General features: G+C 35.9%; 1 protein-coding gene across 5 annotated transcripts in view; it reads left to right on the top strand.

Moving 5' to 3' along the window:
• Positions 1–1002: 1002 nt before the first annotated feature.
• The window catches only part of prkar1b (protein kinase, cAMP-dependent, regulatory, type I, beta), a 54143-nt gene continuing 38988 nt past the window's right edge, over positions 1003–16157 (top strand). The window contains exons 1-4 of one of the 5 annotated variants that reach the window (XM_037978790.1): positions 1003–1153; positions 3028–3301; positions 12429–12599; positions 15574–15665. In XM_037978790.1, coding sequence (XP_037834718.1) covers positions 3128–3301; positions 12429–12599; positions 15574–15665 — 437 coding nt within the window. In that variant the 5' untranslated portion in view covers positions 1003–1153; positions 3028–3127. Of the gene's footprint in view, positions 1154–3027; positions 3302–10537; positions 10855–12428; positions 12600–15573; positions 15666–16157 lie in introns of those variants that run through there. The other 4 variants (XM_037978791.1, XM_017435948.3, XM_037978792.1 and 1 more) reach the window with 4 other exon arrangements.

Consider the following 16157-nt stretch of genomic DNA (forward strand, 5'->3'; position numbering starts at 1 on the left):
TGCTAATGTCAGGTACACTATGTACTAGAAGAAACTAAATTCAGAATTTATGTAAAATAAAAAAAAGTTTGATTATAACAGAATGCAGAGATTGATATAATAAAATTTAAAATTGATTAGGTTGCAGCTGAATACAAAATAGGGCACATTTATTTAGTATTTTTCAGCTTTTGTAAACTCTAACAAAAGTTGCTTCAAATAATATTATTCAAGCCTTAGATACAATTCATCAACTTTCTTTTACAAAGTTATTTTACTTTAGAGCTTTTCAGTGGTTACAAATCAACATGTTGGTTACTTGTGGGATTCATAGTAAATAATTTTAAGCAATGACTTCAGTCCAAAAGGGTCCCAAATTCTGATTTTCAAATAAATATTTATAACATTTTTACCTTTCTTTTCTTTAAACTTCTCAAAAAGAACGTTTATGCAGTTATATTGTAATTTTGAGCATTTTTAGCTTATCCAAACAAACTATCCCTCAAAACAACTCCTTTTTACAACTGAACCATATGTTTTTATTTTATTTTTACAGAAGCTTTTGTTTGTTTGTTTTTGTCACTGTTAATTTTACTCAAAATTTTTATGCTTGTTTCAGCTTAAATAAATTAGGTAAAACTATTTCACTCATCTCTTTTTGTTACTAAAAAAGCTTTTTCATATATTTATAAATTATTTTGAAAATCCTCAAAAATAAAAAAATAAAAACTAGTAAAAATAAATTCATTAATCTAATTGGGAATATTCTGTAGTCAATCTGTGACTAGTTAAAAAATGCAGTAATCTTCTGAAAAATAAATGGCAGGAATAATTACATAAGTCTAAAAAATATTTTGTACATCCATTAAGGAATTGTATTTTAAGCGTGAAGTGGATGAAATGAAAATTTATGAAATATATTGCTAATACTGACGTCTTATTAATACAGCATTTAGAGTTGGTTTCATTATATGCTGCAACGGCCTGCCATACCGCTGCGGTCGAGAAGCTGACAGATTGACGTCATCGAGACTGACGCAGAGAGAACCGAGAGCAGAGGCAGAGCAGCTACAGCAACAGCATCCCAGCTAACAAGCGGTACATCATCAATCTCCCACCACCAGCGAGGTGTTTTCTCACTGAGCATCCTCCAGAAAAATAATAAATAAAAACGGTAGGAACACCAGCGAGTGCACTGACAGATCTGCTAGCTGTTTATACCAGGCCCTTAGTTTTTGTTTATGATCCTGCCAGCTGCAGTAATTTCCCTTCGTTGTGGTTTGACTGTGACTGTAAGGTTAGCAGAGCTAGCCGTAGCTTATTTTTGAATGCAGATGAACAGGTGATTTCTAAAAAGAAATCAAGCAAACAAAATATAACGAGATTATAAGGTTAAGTTGTTGTGTTTGGACACTGCTGCGCCATTTTTGTGTGAAGAAATTGCACTCACTAGGTGCTATTATTGAAGTCCTATATAATAATGATTAATATTGCAGTAATAATCATAGAGGTGAACGTGTTATCCTTTTGAGGAAGTGAAACAAGATGGTTAACTTTGCTTCTCTTCCTGTCTCGCTAAGAAACAGATTGCTTCAGTATGTTTTTTGGTTTGATTTTCATTCACAGCTAAACAAATTTGCTTTTCTTCCACCTGCTTAAGGAGCCCAAAAACATTTAAAAAAAACAGTGCCAATTTCAAATTGTTTATATATGGTTGTAACTAAAAGAAAATAAAAAAAACAACAAAGCTAAAGCAAACATTCAGAAAGCTTACAAATCATCTGTTAAAGTTTTATACATCTTTAACATAATCTTAAAAATATTTAGTGCAAGTTTAACCCTGTTTTGTTGGGGTCAATCTCTTACATGCTTTTTGGAGTTTACTAATGTTGTGATCCAGTTTTCAGAAAAAATTGGACATTGTGTAAAGAGTGAATAATAACAGAAGGCCCTGATTTGCATGATATGAATTCAATTTGAAAGAAGTAGAAAGACATATTTATCAAATGACTGTTTTTGACACTGGAACAACATTACCAAAAGCAGGTTTATATTGCCACTTTCTTTAATAATGTAAGTAAGTGTATTGACAAGTTGCTCCAATTTAGAAAGAAAACTATCATCCCATTCATTCTTAGGTAGGATAGGTCTGGGCCTCCCTTTTTGTATTTGTATTCAGTAATGCTCTTAATGCTTTCAGTGAGCAGAGTTCTGGATTGTTGACAGCTGGGCTGTTGTAAATTGTGCAGGATGTGGTTTGACATTGTCTTGCTAAAACAAGCAATGCCTTCCATGTCTTCATGTGTTAGACTGAAGCGCATGTGTTTTTTACTACAAATGCTGTACGAGTTGTTTTGCTTGATTGATGCTTTTACAGAGGCACAGGTCGTCTATCCTATGCACAGTAACACACCCTGCCTTGTGAATAACAAGTTTGATGGTGTTTTTCCTCTTTAGCCTACTGCACATTTATTGTGTTTCGGCTTTATTTACATTTTACACAACATTATCAATTATTTCTAAAAGGGGGATGTACAGTATACCCAACAAAAAGCTAAAAAGGTCATAATACTGGAATTGAGGACTGAGGACATTACTGCATGTCTTTATGTATCATAATTTTTGCGAAATGGTTTTTTTAAATGATAATGTCTATATTCATAATTAAGAAAATAAAAAGCACTAAATTAAGGTGTTTCATCAACAATAATCTAAAAACAACAGGAACTGCTGCTCTAAGATATTCATTGGAAGGTTTTCCTATATTAATTCAATAATATTGCAGCTTGAACTGTAATCTTTGCCTAATCAAACTTATTATTGATATTTATAAGGTATCCAAAATGCATCCATAATCATAAGGCATCATATGTAAGACACTGTCAGACATCAGAACCTGTCATTAAATTCTGCACAGAAAACATAAACAGCTAGTTAAATACTGTGACCTCCTTTCCACCATCCATTCCTTCTGTTTTGTCTCTTGTCCCCATCTTATGAGGTCCTATTTTTGCACCTCCTATGCATGTTTCTGTTCATCTCAACCAGCTGCACCCTTCTATCCCCTTTCTCTGTTCTACTTTCCTTCCCCTCCTCTTATAGTCCACCCTGTTTTTTTCCCCCCACTGCCACAGAACTAAAAGATAAGATGGCCACCTCCTCCTCCACTCTGGAAGAAGACGAGAGTTTGAAGGGTTGTGAAATCTTTGTGCAGAAGCACAACATCCAGCAGATCCTCAAAGAGTGCATTGTGAACCTCTGCATCGCTAAGCCTGAGCGTCCTATGAAGTTCCTGCGGGAGCATTTTGAAAAGCTGGAGAAGGTTGGTGACAACAATACTCAGTTTGAGCCTCTGTTTTCAGTGTGGGGTTTGTGTCGACTTATTTTTGTGTTGTGGGTTTAAGTAGCCAATTGACACTATCTTTAGAAATCTGAACGGAATATGCAAGATACATTTTAGTTGCAGTGTGTGTTGTGTTATGTACTTTGTTGAATAAAATAGTCCTGAAGTTATACACTAAATTATTTATTTCAATACGTTTATTACATTTGCTTTTAGTTAATAATAATAGTACTGTACAAGCATGTTAAGGACAAAAAGGACAAAAATATTATAATAAATAAATAACTTATCATTTCTTTATAGCTTTTTGAATATATTTTTAGATCCTTAGCAGGGATATTTCCAGTGTTACAACAGCAGAGGAATAGACCAAATTTAGAAAATAAATTATAATCTAAGAATGCCTTTAATAAATTTTACAGTAATGAATGTTTGAGAAATATCCATTAAAAACTGTATAATCTTGATTTCTGTCAGCCTGTTTGTCTGTGAGCAGAAAGACAAATTAAGTTAATAAAAGGTAACATTTGCAATAAAAAAAAATCAGCTTTTCAGATTAGAAAAAATGAAATATAACTAGAAAGTGGGTTAAAAAAAAGGTATTTCTTGTGACTCACATGCAACTTGTTTGCTCAGTGTGTAAGTATTTGTGCATTTTTATTTTATATGGAATATGTTTACTTTTTGCTGGTAAAACTAGATTAACATATTTCGTTTCACAGTTGCTTCTTTTCTATTTTTTTACAATGTGCATTTCTATTTTCTAAGAATAACATCATTGAACTGATTTAACTAAAAAACACAAAAATGTTTTTCAATTATAATCATCAACTAAACATTATAGGATATACAAGTACCCAATATTAGAGATAAATGGTCTTCAAAAAAGGTATTTTAGTATTTAGCTGGCATGCAGAGACCCACTTGGCTTGGTTGCTCATGAGTGGATCATGAGATTTGTTTGTTTGAACAATGGGCTCCACTCTTAGACTGCTGGCAGAATTGGGTCATCAAGGTGTGTGAGCTGAAGCTGCAGGATGTTCATGATGCCCTAAGGAGAGTTTGGCCTAGGAATAAAAATATGACAAACAAAAGAAGTGATTGTAAAAAAAAAGAGATATATAAAAGCTAAATTTCACAGTCCTGATGTCTAAAGTGGAGCTACAGGGTGAGGAGGGGGTCCTCATCTTTGCTGCTGGGGTTTATGTATGTGCGTGGTACCATGTGAAAGTCATCTGATGTTAGTAGCAATTAACATTATTTATGTCTTCTTTTTTTTCATATCTGTCAACTGTAACCTCAAGTTCAAAGATTGATTTTACAAATAACCATCATGGTGAAGGTGCTCTCTGTGTGTCTGCATGCTTTGCAACTTCTTTCATGTTCTGACTCCCTCCAGAATGACCAAAGAGACTCAGCATTAAAATGAGCATAGCACTAATAACAGGGCTGCTGCTGCTCCTGTTGCTGCTGCTGTTATTTGGTACTGTAATGCTGCATAGTCAGAGAGGCAGCATGAATACTAATGGATGTGATCAAGCTTAGCCGAAGAAAGTTTCAAGTGATTTATGCCATAAGATGACATGCTACCTTTTCAATAACACTTCATGTTGAGAAAATGCAAAGTGTGTTGTATAAAAAATGTTTGTTTTTTCATAAATCAGTTTAAACTAATATAAATCAGTGCAACCTTCTTAGCTGACTGCATATAATAAATACATAGAAATATCTGCAAAGTGTATTCTCTTTAGAACTACCATCTTTGCATTACAGTCAGTTTAAAAAGTTACTCTATGCTCAGTCGTCATACCCACATGTTCAAATATTTACACTGTAATAATATGCCATCTTTAGTGTTTGTGTCCTTGTGTGCAGGACCAATCAGCATCTCTTTTCAGTCATAGGATGTTAGGAAGCAGGGCTTGCACTGTCGGGAGCTTAAAGTGAAAACAGCCATGTGTACAAGTTGTAGGAATAAAAACTGCAGCCTTCCAAGTTTTTATTGTCAACAGAAGCTCAACACTATTGCAGTCAGCCAGTCCAAATTTGTTAGAAAATTTTGAGGTCAGTCATTTGTGGAGCTAAACCAGGCCATCCATGTTTTTTATGTGGTGACCCACTTAGTTAAAAGGCTTACTGTATTTCTGCACTTAACTATTCATGAATATTTTTTTACTGAATCCATTTACAATCAAAATGATTACTGCCATGTTTTTTATGTTTTAATTATCAAAACATAAAGTTGACCATAGAAAAAGACTATTTCAAATAGAAAACAAAATACTGGATTTTGATAATTAAGCTGAATCACAAGTTTTTACAGATATTTTATGTGCTGCTTTCAACAGAAAGGACAAACAATAATAAAATAATTTTTTAGAGACACTTTTTGTATTTTACCCTTCATGTTTCCTTTTTTTTTTTGTTTTTTCCTTCTCTCACGGCCATCCTCATCCACACTACTCGCCCACTACAGGCGGTAACCAAGGCAACAGAAGAGGATAGAATTCTGTATTTAGTGAACCTCTTTATCCACAAAGTTTATTCCCAGTTCTGCTTTTTTCCAAACCTAACCTCATTTCATATCTGCACAAGATCCATTTCATACAACAGTTGTGATCTTATTGGCAAAAGCTATTTTCTGTGTTTCATCCAATTTTAAATTCTTCCTTTTATTTATTTTCTTCCTTTTATTACAAAAACAGGCTTCTTTCTTTCTTTCTTTCTTTCTTTCTTTCTTTCTTTCTTTCTTTCTTTCTTTCTTTCTTTCTTTCTTTCTTTCTTTTGTTTCTTTGTTTTTTGTTTCTTTCTTTAATACTTTTTTCTTTCTTTCTTTCAAACAACATCATGTTGGTTTTGACTTTTTATATTAATGTAATAACATTGTCTTTTGTGTGTTGTAAATGTGAAAATAACAGTTGTCAGGCTTCTTTTTATGCTGCCCATTCATGCATGGTAATGATGCTTTTTATTTGTACAAAAGAAGGGTGTTCTCATTTCCCATTTCTCATAGCATCTGTCTATTGCTGTAGCTGAGTTTTGTTTAGGGATTATCTTTTAGCAGAGATTACTTTTTCCAGAGTGTGATTTTTTTAGTTTTCCTCAAAGCTTGTTTATTTACAGTACACTTGTTTGCATGTAATGCAGAAGGTTGCAATGATAGTAGAAGTTTTTGACATTAGGGCATTAAAACAATGATTAAATAATACATTTTGACCAAGGTACCATGGTTATAATCTTAATGTAATTTATCTTGCTCTTATTTTAGATGGTTGAATGCATATTGCATAACTCTAGCGATAACAGTTTGCGTCTGCTTAAAGTGGTGGGACGTTATATGTGAGTGTGAATGTGTTGCTCATTATTTAAAGCGAGCAGCTTGCAGCACAGATGTTTTCTTACATTAGGCATCTTGCATCTTCTTCAGGCCTAACAGTGTTCTCAGACATCCTACAAGTACTGTTGCTGACTTTGTGTCTGTTAAACACTGTTAGTTGATCTCCACTCTTTCTTCTTGTCTTCATAAAAAAATGATCTTTGATAAAGTTGTTAAAACCAGTGTTTTGATCTTTGCCTAACATACAACCTGCAAATCATAACTATATGTATGATTTACCTTAAGACCAATTTGAACTATATTTTAACTAATGAAGGCATTAATCTTGCAAGTAAGTTGTTAAACATGGGAAAACATGGAAGCTAAAAATATGTTAATTATTTTAAAGTGCAAAAAAAAAAGACAAAGTAGTTGCAAAGAAGAGTCTTCAAAGGTACCCTTGATAAAATAAAGGGGGATGGAACAATGTCTGCTCAAGACTCGAACTATAAAAAGTGAGAAGTAAAGCATGCAACAAACTTATGATAACCTTGTGATTCTTAAGAACAAAGGAGGCTTTCTGCTGATTATGACAAGAGAGAGAAAGTACACAAAAAGCCTTAAGTAAAAAAAGAAGCTTGTTTTTTTTAAAATTATTTTGAAACATTATTTAATAATGTGCAGTTATTTTTTAAACTTGGTTTTATAAGATCTTATGTCAAGAAAGGCACTAAAATAATGAAGCTAGGTTTATTATTTGTGACTTTGGATTGTTTTAAGATGCTCTATCATAACAGCAGAAAAGTAAAATGATCAGACACAGCAGAATCAAGACACACAAGTGGTATAGTTGAATTTTTGTGTGTTGCTCTAAAGTTGTGTTAGGATGTTTGTTTCAATGATTTTGCATGGCTAAATGCATCATCTTCCATCCTTCCATTTTCTTTACCCACTTCTACATTCCAGGTCGCAGGGAGCTGGGGCCTATCGCCAGCAGTCACTGTGCGAGAGGCAGGGGACACCCTGGACAGGTCGCAAGTCCATCGCAGGGCCACATATAGACAAACGAGACAAACAACCATTCACGCTCTCATTACCACCTAGGGTCAATTTAAGAGTTACCAATTAACCTAACATGCATGTTTTTGGTTTGCGGGAGGAAACCGGAGTACCTGGAGTAAACCCACATGTGCACATTTGTCCAGTAAAACTAATGTTATTTAGCTGCACCAGCTCTGTTAGTGAGAGCCCTTCACATTGCATTATGGAGATTTCTTCTCTGTCAATCAGCTGCTGCCTCCTCCTTCCCTGTAAGATGAGAACACGCTCTGCTCTGACAGCCATTCAGTTGTCAACAAGACCTATCATAACAAATCCCCCAGTCCCTTCAAAGGCCTCTGATTGACAATTCATCAGGAGGGTTTATTGTTTGTTGAGTCTGCTGAGAGCATTTAGAGGAAAATTATACTTCACAAGATTTTCCCTTGCTTCTAATTTTATTCATTTACTTTGTGGCTCCCTTCCTTCTTTTCTGCATAAGATGGGTTTATAAATGTGCTAGTGATACGCATTCATTGTTTTTGTGCCATAGGCCTTGAATTTTCAGTTCATGTTAGAATCATAAGCAATTTTGCACCCACCTTTGTCTCCAGAGCTGAAGCACAAGTGTAATTAGTGTCTGCATACTCTGTGCTCACTCCTCACTACCATGCTGTGAGTCGGGCAGTTTGTCAAATCACTTTGGGTTGCACGCAGTGAACCAGAGCTAAACCTCCTTTTCTGTGGCTCACCCGGGGGTCCCACAGGTATATTAGACCCATCTCCTGTCTCCACGGTGGTCCTTCTTTGTCTTTTCTCATCTGCCCATTGCATCCTTCCACTTTCCTCTATCAGTCTAAAGTTTGTGCGAGAAACAGGATATGTACAGATGCCAAGTTGAGCAGTGAAACAATGACCAAAACCAGAACCAGTCAAGCAATAATTTTCTTGTGTTTTGGCAGAATCTTTTGTTATTACAGGAGGATTGAAATGTCTAACAGTCATTTGTTATTGTTGAATGATCATCATATTATTACTTTAATTGATTGGTTGAACTTTTGCAATACAAGCAGATCAATGTTCAGATGAAATGTCTGTTGATCCAGAAAAAATAGAATTAGTAACTAATGTTTTTGGAAGAATAGTGCTGGAACTTTGCAGATAGTTTTGCAAATTAAATTTAGGGAGATAATACACCGAGTGGAGTCAAGGGTTTGCTGTGAGTTTCAACAATAAATAAAATGAACATCATCAGCTCTGTCAGACCCACTACTGCAGTGAACATTCTGTCCATTGTTGTGCTTTAATGGTGTGGAACAGAGTGATGAGTAGACTGTTAGCTCCTGCTGGTGGATCAGCTCTGCATGCTTCATTACCTTTGTGTGATTGTGTGAATTTGTGTGTGTGTTACTGTGTTGTTTTTGGTCCATTCACATACTTTCAATCCCTGTGATGGAGAGTGAAACTGTTTGTGTCACTGGAAGAAGTCTACATAAGATAACCACTTACAGGTGCGTGCATTTTTCCTCTAACCGAATTCAGAAATTGACATAATGGAAGAATTGATATTTGATGTACTTGTCCTGAAATCCCACCAATCCTTTTTGATGGATTTAATACTTTTGCTCTCAGCATGAAGAGTGCTTGGAATAATTATTAGTGGTTAGTCAAGTCTATTCAAATGAGTTAGTCATAACTTTTGTTTATATGTGCTTGGCGGTAATTGATTCAGGGAAAGAAGGAAACAGGGTAGATTAATTTTAATAAAGTTTATCATCCATGAATTAGTTCAAAGTGGTCCTGATGATGGTTTTTAATAACAGTAACTTTTTCCAGAGTGAGTTTGTGTGGGATTGAGTTTGGGTCATTTTTCACTCTTTAATCTCTGACATAGAGCTGCTAATGCGAAGTCCACTTTAAAAACAGCTTTTTTGTGCAGCTTATGCTCGTGTCCTCTTTCTCCTCTCATGTTTCTCGAAGCTTGTCCTCTCTGTCTGGCACACAGCTGCTGCTGATGACGCAGGAAGAGCAGAGGAGAAAAAACAGGGTAGAACTGGAAGCAGGATTTTAAATGAGAAATGTTTCACAAAGTCCCTGAAATGTTTCACAAAACAGCAGCAAGAATAGATTCATTCTTCTGTTAAGTAACAGTACATAGGCTTAGAAGCACTGTTGTCTGAAATTACAATTTTTTTGTTGTTGCAGAAAAGTTAAAATAATTTACAAAAAGCATCACTGCAGCTGTTCTTAGCTTATCTTGAACTAATGAAGTCTCCTGTGTGGAGACTTTCACACTTGCAGGATATCAAAATGCATGCTTTATATTTCAGTTCTGTTCTTTTGGGTGATTACTGGGAACACTCAACACTATGAATTCTTGTTGAAGCTAGACACAACATCCTCACTAGATCACTGATCCTCTAAACTTAGAGGAAAAGCATGTGGGCAGGATAGAGATTACTAAAAACTGTAAAAAAAATAGTGTGTGGGATAGACAGGGAGTGTTTGGATCTGTTCACTGGTACACAACATACACGCACCATTTGGTCAGAACAGAAGTCCATGCTGAGGACTGAGGAGAGTGACGTTTTCCGTTCTGTTATCTGATTATTCACTTGGATGTGCAAGAGAGTGCAGGCAGGAGAGGCAGCCTGTAAACAGGCGTCAGAACTGCTGTGCACAAATGTAAGTGTGTGAGCCACACAGTTGCTTTCTGATCAGACCAACTTGTGATGCTCACAGTACCCGGTTGTCATAGTGACGGAGGGTAGCAAGAGGAGCCCGCTCATTGCGCCACCTGATTGTGAGTGTGAGAGAGAGAGTCAGACAGAGGGTAGAAAGCAGCGACACGGAGTTGCGCAGCAGCGATGGAGAGACGGGCTTTTTGCTGCCATCAGTGTTTTCATCAGTAGACTTGCGCTGCTGTGTCGAGGGTTATTGGAGACATTTTGCCACTTCCTCTCTTTGTCTCACAACTTGGATTATCTGCCTGCATTCTGTGCTTAAATGGGAAGGTGCTGATGTCTTGTGACATGTGTGTCAGGTGTGTGTGAATCCACGTGTGTTGATTTCCATGCTCACTTGGAGACACACAGACACACAGTTTGACTCAATGCCTGGTACCTCTGATTGGCCGAGGGACACACAGCAGGCCTGACCAGGGGCCCTACATGCCATGGTAAATAACTCTGATTACAAACCTAACTTGGAGTTAGCTTCCTGGAGCTAACCTGTGCAATCTCTTTAGGAATACAATTTTGGACCAATTTTATTATCGGATAATTTTTTGAATATTTTCTCTGAGTATATTTGAATTTAAGTATGTATTTTGTAACTTTCAGCAGCATGTTAGCAATGTGTGCTTGTTAGTGACTCTGCCTTTCTATTTTGTCTAGAGCAAAAAGGTAAAGATGCATGACTATGTATGTGTTCACTTCCGTTCTCTTTAGGATGCAGTGTTTTACCTGATTGCAGACGTTACTGTCCTAATTTAGCTGATTGTGTGAGCTCTAGTCTCATCCTGCATTCTGCCTATGCATGTGTTAGAGAGGTTAATACTGTGTGTGAGTGCAAGTGTGTATGTCAGTTCTGGTGTCTGTCTTCTCCTCCTGCAGGCTGTGTTGTCCAAGTTTGATTCTATGTTTAAGCAAGAAGCATGTGAATGTCTGTATCCTGAAGCATTTTGTTCTTCTTTTTCTGACTTACATTAATGTGTGTAAGTTTATATTGTGTGTCTATGATATGAGAGTAGAAACACTGAAATTCTGACAAAACAAACATAATTGAGATACTACTTCAGAGTGCAAGTTAACAATTTCTCAACAACTTACTGCTTGGGGAATGATTTGTACTGTTGCAGCACAGGTATAAATATATTTTAATTTTCATCACATTTATTAAACAGACAAAAACGTCACTCTTCCTGGTACTTTCTGTTCCTGTGATATTTTCAGTATAACTCTCTGTCACTATATAAACAGAGTGAACCAGCATCTGTTTCTGCTTTAAAAAAAGAGTTATCTTAGTATATGGGTAATGATTTATTAGTGATTTATAATTGATAAATGATAACAATATAATGGCCACAATTTATCTATTTTTATGTGATTGTATCAGCATTTGTTTTATTAGGCTGACACAATTAGTTTAACTTTATTATTTTTTTGCTAGTCAATTGCTATATACTGAAATGTTCTTGAAAAGTGTGTATATGTGCATATAGAAACACACCAAACACCTATCTGTATCTATATCTATGGTCACATATACAAAAACAGTGAACAATGGCTGTGTTTGACTGTTATCACACAGCTTGTGTGTTGAAGCAAACCCACATATTGTCAAGGCTTGAGTGCTTTTATTGTGTACTTATGCTAATGTGTTAATCAAGCTTGCAGTCAATAATTAATCACCTGCAGAGAGTGCAGTATTTGAAGCAACAGTAAGCTACAAGCCTAATATGCCCCTTTTGATGTCTTTATTTCTTGTTTTTCACTTTTTGAGCAAAAGACAATAATTGGTTGCTTTTTCTTTTATTTGAATGCCCTTTGTAACTGATTTAAAATTTTTGTGTTATAACATCTAAACTGCTTAACTATGCACATAATAGATGTTAAAAATGGTGTTTGGATAAATTAGTTATTCTTATTTCCACTTTTAAGGGAAAGATTTATTTATTTATTTTTTGACTTCCTCAAAGTCGCATTTTTGCTTTCCATCTTAAACACCTTGCCTCTGTCTTTGTCTTTACAGGAAGAATGCAAGCAGATTATGGCACGCCAGAAATCTAACAGCCAGTCAGACTCACACGATGATGAAGTTTCTCCTCCTCCACCAAACCCTGTTGTCAAGGCCCGCCGCCGCAGGGGAGGAGTCAGCGCAGAGGTGTACACCGAGGAGGATGCTGTCAGTTACGTACGGAAGGTCTGTTTATCCAGCAGCTGAAATTCTTCTAAAACAGTCCTGTATTTTCAACAACATCAAGTAGTATTGAAGCTGGTTATTGTTCATTAGATGACTGGTCACTAATGAACACCAGGTTTCATTTTGCTTTCCAAATTGAAGGGTTATCATAAGGATAACATAACTCAGAAACTGAGCAATAATTGAACTACGTTTGTAGATGATCTTAGTCATAGTATGTTAAATACACTACCTGACCAAATAAAAGTCTCAATCTTGATTTAACTAAGCAACTAGCTGTGTGGAAAAGTGCTGCAGTAATTAACATTTTTTAGTTGACTAAAAGTTATTAATCCTTATTGATGCAGTGTGCAGGTTCCCTTTCTCTTAAACAACCATGTTTTCTTTATGGAACAATCTCATGTGACAGTGCCTGGATTTAATTGGCTCAAAACAGTAATTACAGAACCATAACATTTAACTTTTACATGTGAATTTGCTGCCACATTGTCCACAGGTATGTGCTGAAGAAAGATTCATTCATCAGTCTTGGTAAAAACGAATGCAACTCTTGATAAAAATAATGTGTGACACAATCAAAGTTAAAGATAGTACAAAAAACAAAGTCTTCAATAATGTATCATGTATTCAAGCATCTGGTGACACACACTTCTGCTTCAGGGCTTGAACATGCCACTCTTTTCTGTGATGGTCTTCTGTAAACACATGTCTACAAATCATAATGTGTTGTGGCTACTTGAGAGCTGTCTCAGAAATATGGCAATGATCTGGTGTAAAGTACTCTTTGTTGTGTTGGTGCTGTTGCTGGTGAGGCAGCTTTACCGTGCTATAAAAGAAGAAGTCATAACAAATATCTGTTTTAAGATTGAATGTTCAAAGCGTTAATATTGTCCTTTGCAGCAGTGTTCTTATAACCAGTGTTTCTTGCAGTAAATTCTGTTTGTCTTTCCTGTTTTCCACACCACTGCCTAATTTGGCTGATCATCATTAAATGTTATTGAAAAAATGTGCATGGAAATTTCCTGCATTGTAAGTTGTAAATTTACACGGTTCTTTAAAATTAAGAACAGCACGTGTAATCTTATTCAAAAATGCTTGCCCTTAATACCTTTGGTACAGATTAAATATATTAACTGTTACCCTTCAAGACTTGAAAGAAAATGTACTGACACCAGAATCTATATTTTACCTTTGCACACCCTCACATTGATACACTTGCACTCTTGTTGGTGTATTTTTTCTGCAATAACTAAATTAATTAAATTAATCTGTTAACATGAATTGCTTGGTAATGACATGACAGCATGAACCCCTATCACCATGTTGTAATTGCATGGCCACTGGAGCATACATTATGTCAGGTGTGGGCTTGTATGGATGTGCATTTCAATTTTTAAGACCAAGGTCTCAACTAGACGCTGCAACCACATGTTGTTGTGAAAAGCGTACCTTCGTCTCCAGCTTCTTTATTTTGTCCATCCCTCATCACTGCATGGACTGACAGATATACACATGCAACAGTACACACAGCCACATCAGTAGCATATGACAGCAAATTACTGCATGTTGTTAGCTTACACAAAAACCTACCAGAGTGAAGTTAATCAAAATCAAATTAGACCATAAAAGCACATTACTGCCTTAGTGTGACTTAGCATTCTATTCTCTCTTACCTTTGATGAGGTTAACAGAAAACTCTCACACACACAATCAGTGCTAAAATCTTCCTACTTTACTTTTATTAAAAGACTCCACTGTGAAAATTAACAGCGGTTTTAACACAACATAACCAATTAACTAACTCTGTTCATCTGATTAAAATGTCTTTGTCTTAAATTGCAAGGCATCTTAAAAGCTGGAGACGCCTGTCAGACCAGTTTTGAGACTGTTTGTAGTTAAACTTGCATGTATCACAGTAAACTTCATACTTTCAGAAACTTGGTTAGTTTTGATAAAAAAAAATTTTACTCAGGGCAAGTAAATAAATTACTTTGATGAGTACAAAGACTTTACCAAATTTGATCTACATCTTCTCACCATGGGCAGAAACAAAAACAGACTGTGAATCATAAGTTGGAAAGTAAATGCTTTTTGCAAGCTGGTTACTAGTGTCCTGACATTTAATAAACTCCTGGGTGACAGCATTGGAGCTGGATTCTGCAGAAGATTAGTAGGAGGTTGACCTAAAATCTGTGTCCCTCTTCAATTCAATTTTCAGGCCTGGCCAAGCTATTTCTCCTTCTGACCACTGAGTAGCCACACTTGTACTTCTATAGTCAGATAAACCTTCAGTACTTCCTAATTTATGTGTGATGTGGCTATGTGTGTGTTTGTGTGCATATTGTGCACTGTGCAGTGTGGTTGTCTTCATGTGGAGACATCTGTTGCCTTAACTTAATTACAGCCTAACTCCTCCTCTCTCCCAGAATAAGAGGCAAACACACACACACACACACATGAACACACTCTTTGCTTCTTTTCTCAGTCATTTCGAAAAAATAGGATTTTTATAAACCCCTCTTCTCCTTTATCTTTTTATTATTATTTGCCTTTTCTATGCTATGTTCAAATTAGTGTAAATTGTCTCCTATGATGTCTACTCATAAACACAGAGTTCTGCGTTCAACTGCTTTGTTGTGGCTTCACATGTTGCCATTCCCCCTCCACAAACACACTCTGCAAAGTCTGAGACATGAAAACGCATGTTTTATGAATGATTTCAGGGCTCTTGTAATTTTTAAGGCCTGTGAGAGTTTTAGTGCTATCCCTGAACAGATGGGCATTCCCAAAAATACACAGATGCACGTGTGGGATGTTTCTTTCAGGGTTTGCCAATACTCTGCTCTATAATTACTCAATTTGGTCTGCTTTTGAAGTTGGTCATATTATGTGTTTGTGTTGGTTTGTTTCATGTGTCCACCTGCTCTTTGTTGTTGCTGTCCAGTTTACTGTAATTACTTCTTTGTCTACACAGGTGATTCCTAAAGACTACAAGACCATGACTGCCTTGGCTAAAGCCATCTCTAAGAATGTGCTGTTTGCTCACCTGGATGACAACGAAAGAAGGTACAAAACCTTGTGATAATATATATTACTGTAGGTTTGAACACTTTGTGGTGCCAAAAGTTCAAATGTCTGTTTAGATTATGTTTTGTAGGATAAAATTTTCAGTCAACTCCAGTGGTCATTTTATTGCTCTTGTGGTCACTGTGTGCCAGTGTTGCCTCCATATCAAGTCTATAGAGCCACCAAAAAAAGCAGAACATGGCCCTAAATGATAGAAAAGAAGTCATGCACTGATTGGTGGGTAAAGAGTAACTGGGTTCATTTGTCTATTTTGTTGTTTGTTATAGGAATCTCTGAGAATAGTCATATTGTGTTGCATATTCAGATAAAGGCAGTAGTGTTCAAATAGTTCAGAAATCAGCAATCCTCTATAGATTTTTTTGAAGATAGAGAGAGGTGCCATATTTTCCTTATGTTCTTTCTTTTTACCATCTGCTTGTATTTTTATATAGTTTCTTTTTTCAGTCTCTCTCTCTCATCATCCTTACATTG

Source organism: Kryptolebias marmoratus, linkage group LG12, assembly GCF_001649575.2.
Source record: "Kryptolebias marmoratus isolate JLee-2015 linkage group LG12, ASM164957v2, whole genome shotgun sequence".
In the NCBI taxonomy this organism is placed as follows: Eukaryota; Metazoa; Chordata; class Actinopteri; order Cyprinodontiformes; family Rivulidae; genus Kryptolebias; species Kryptolebias marmoratus.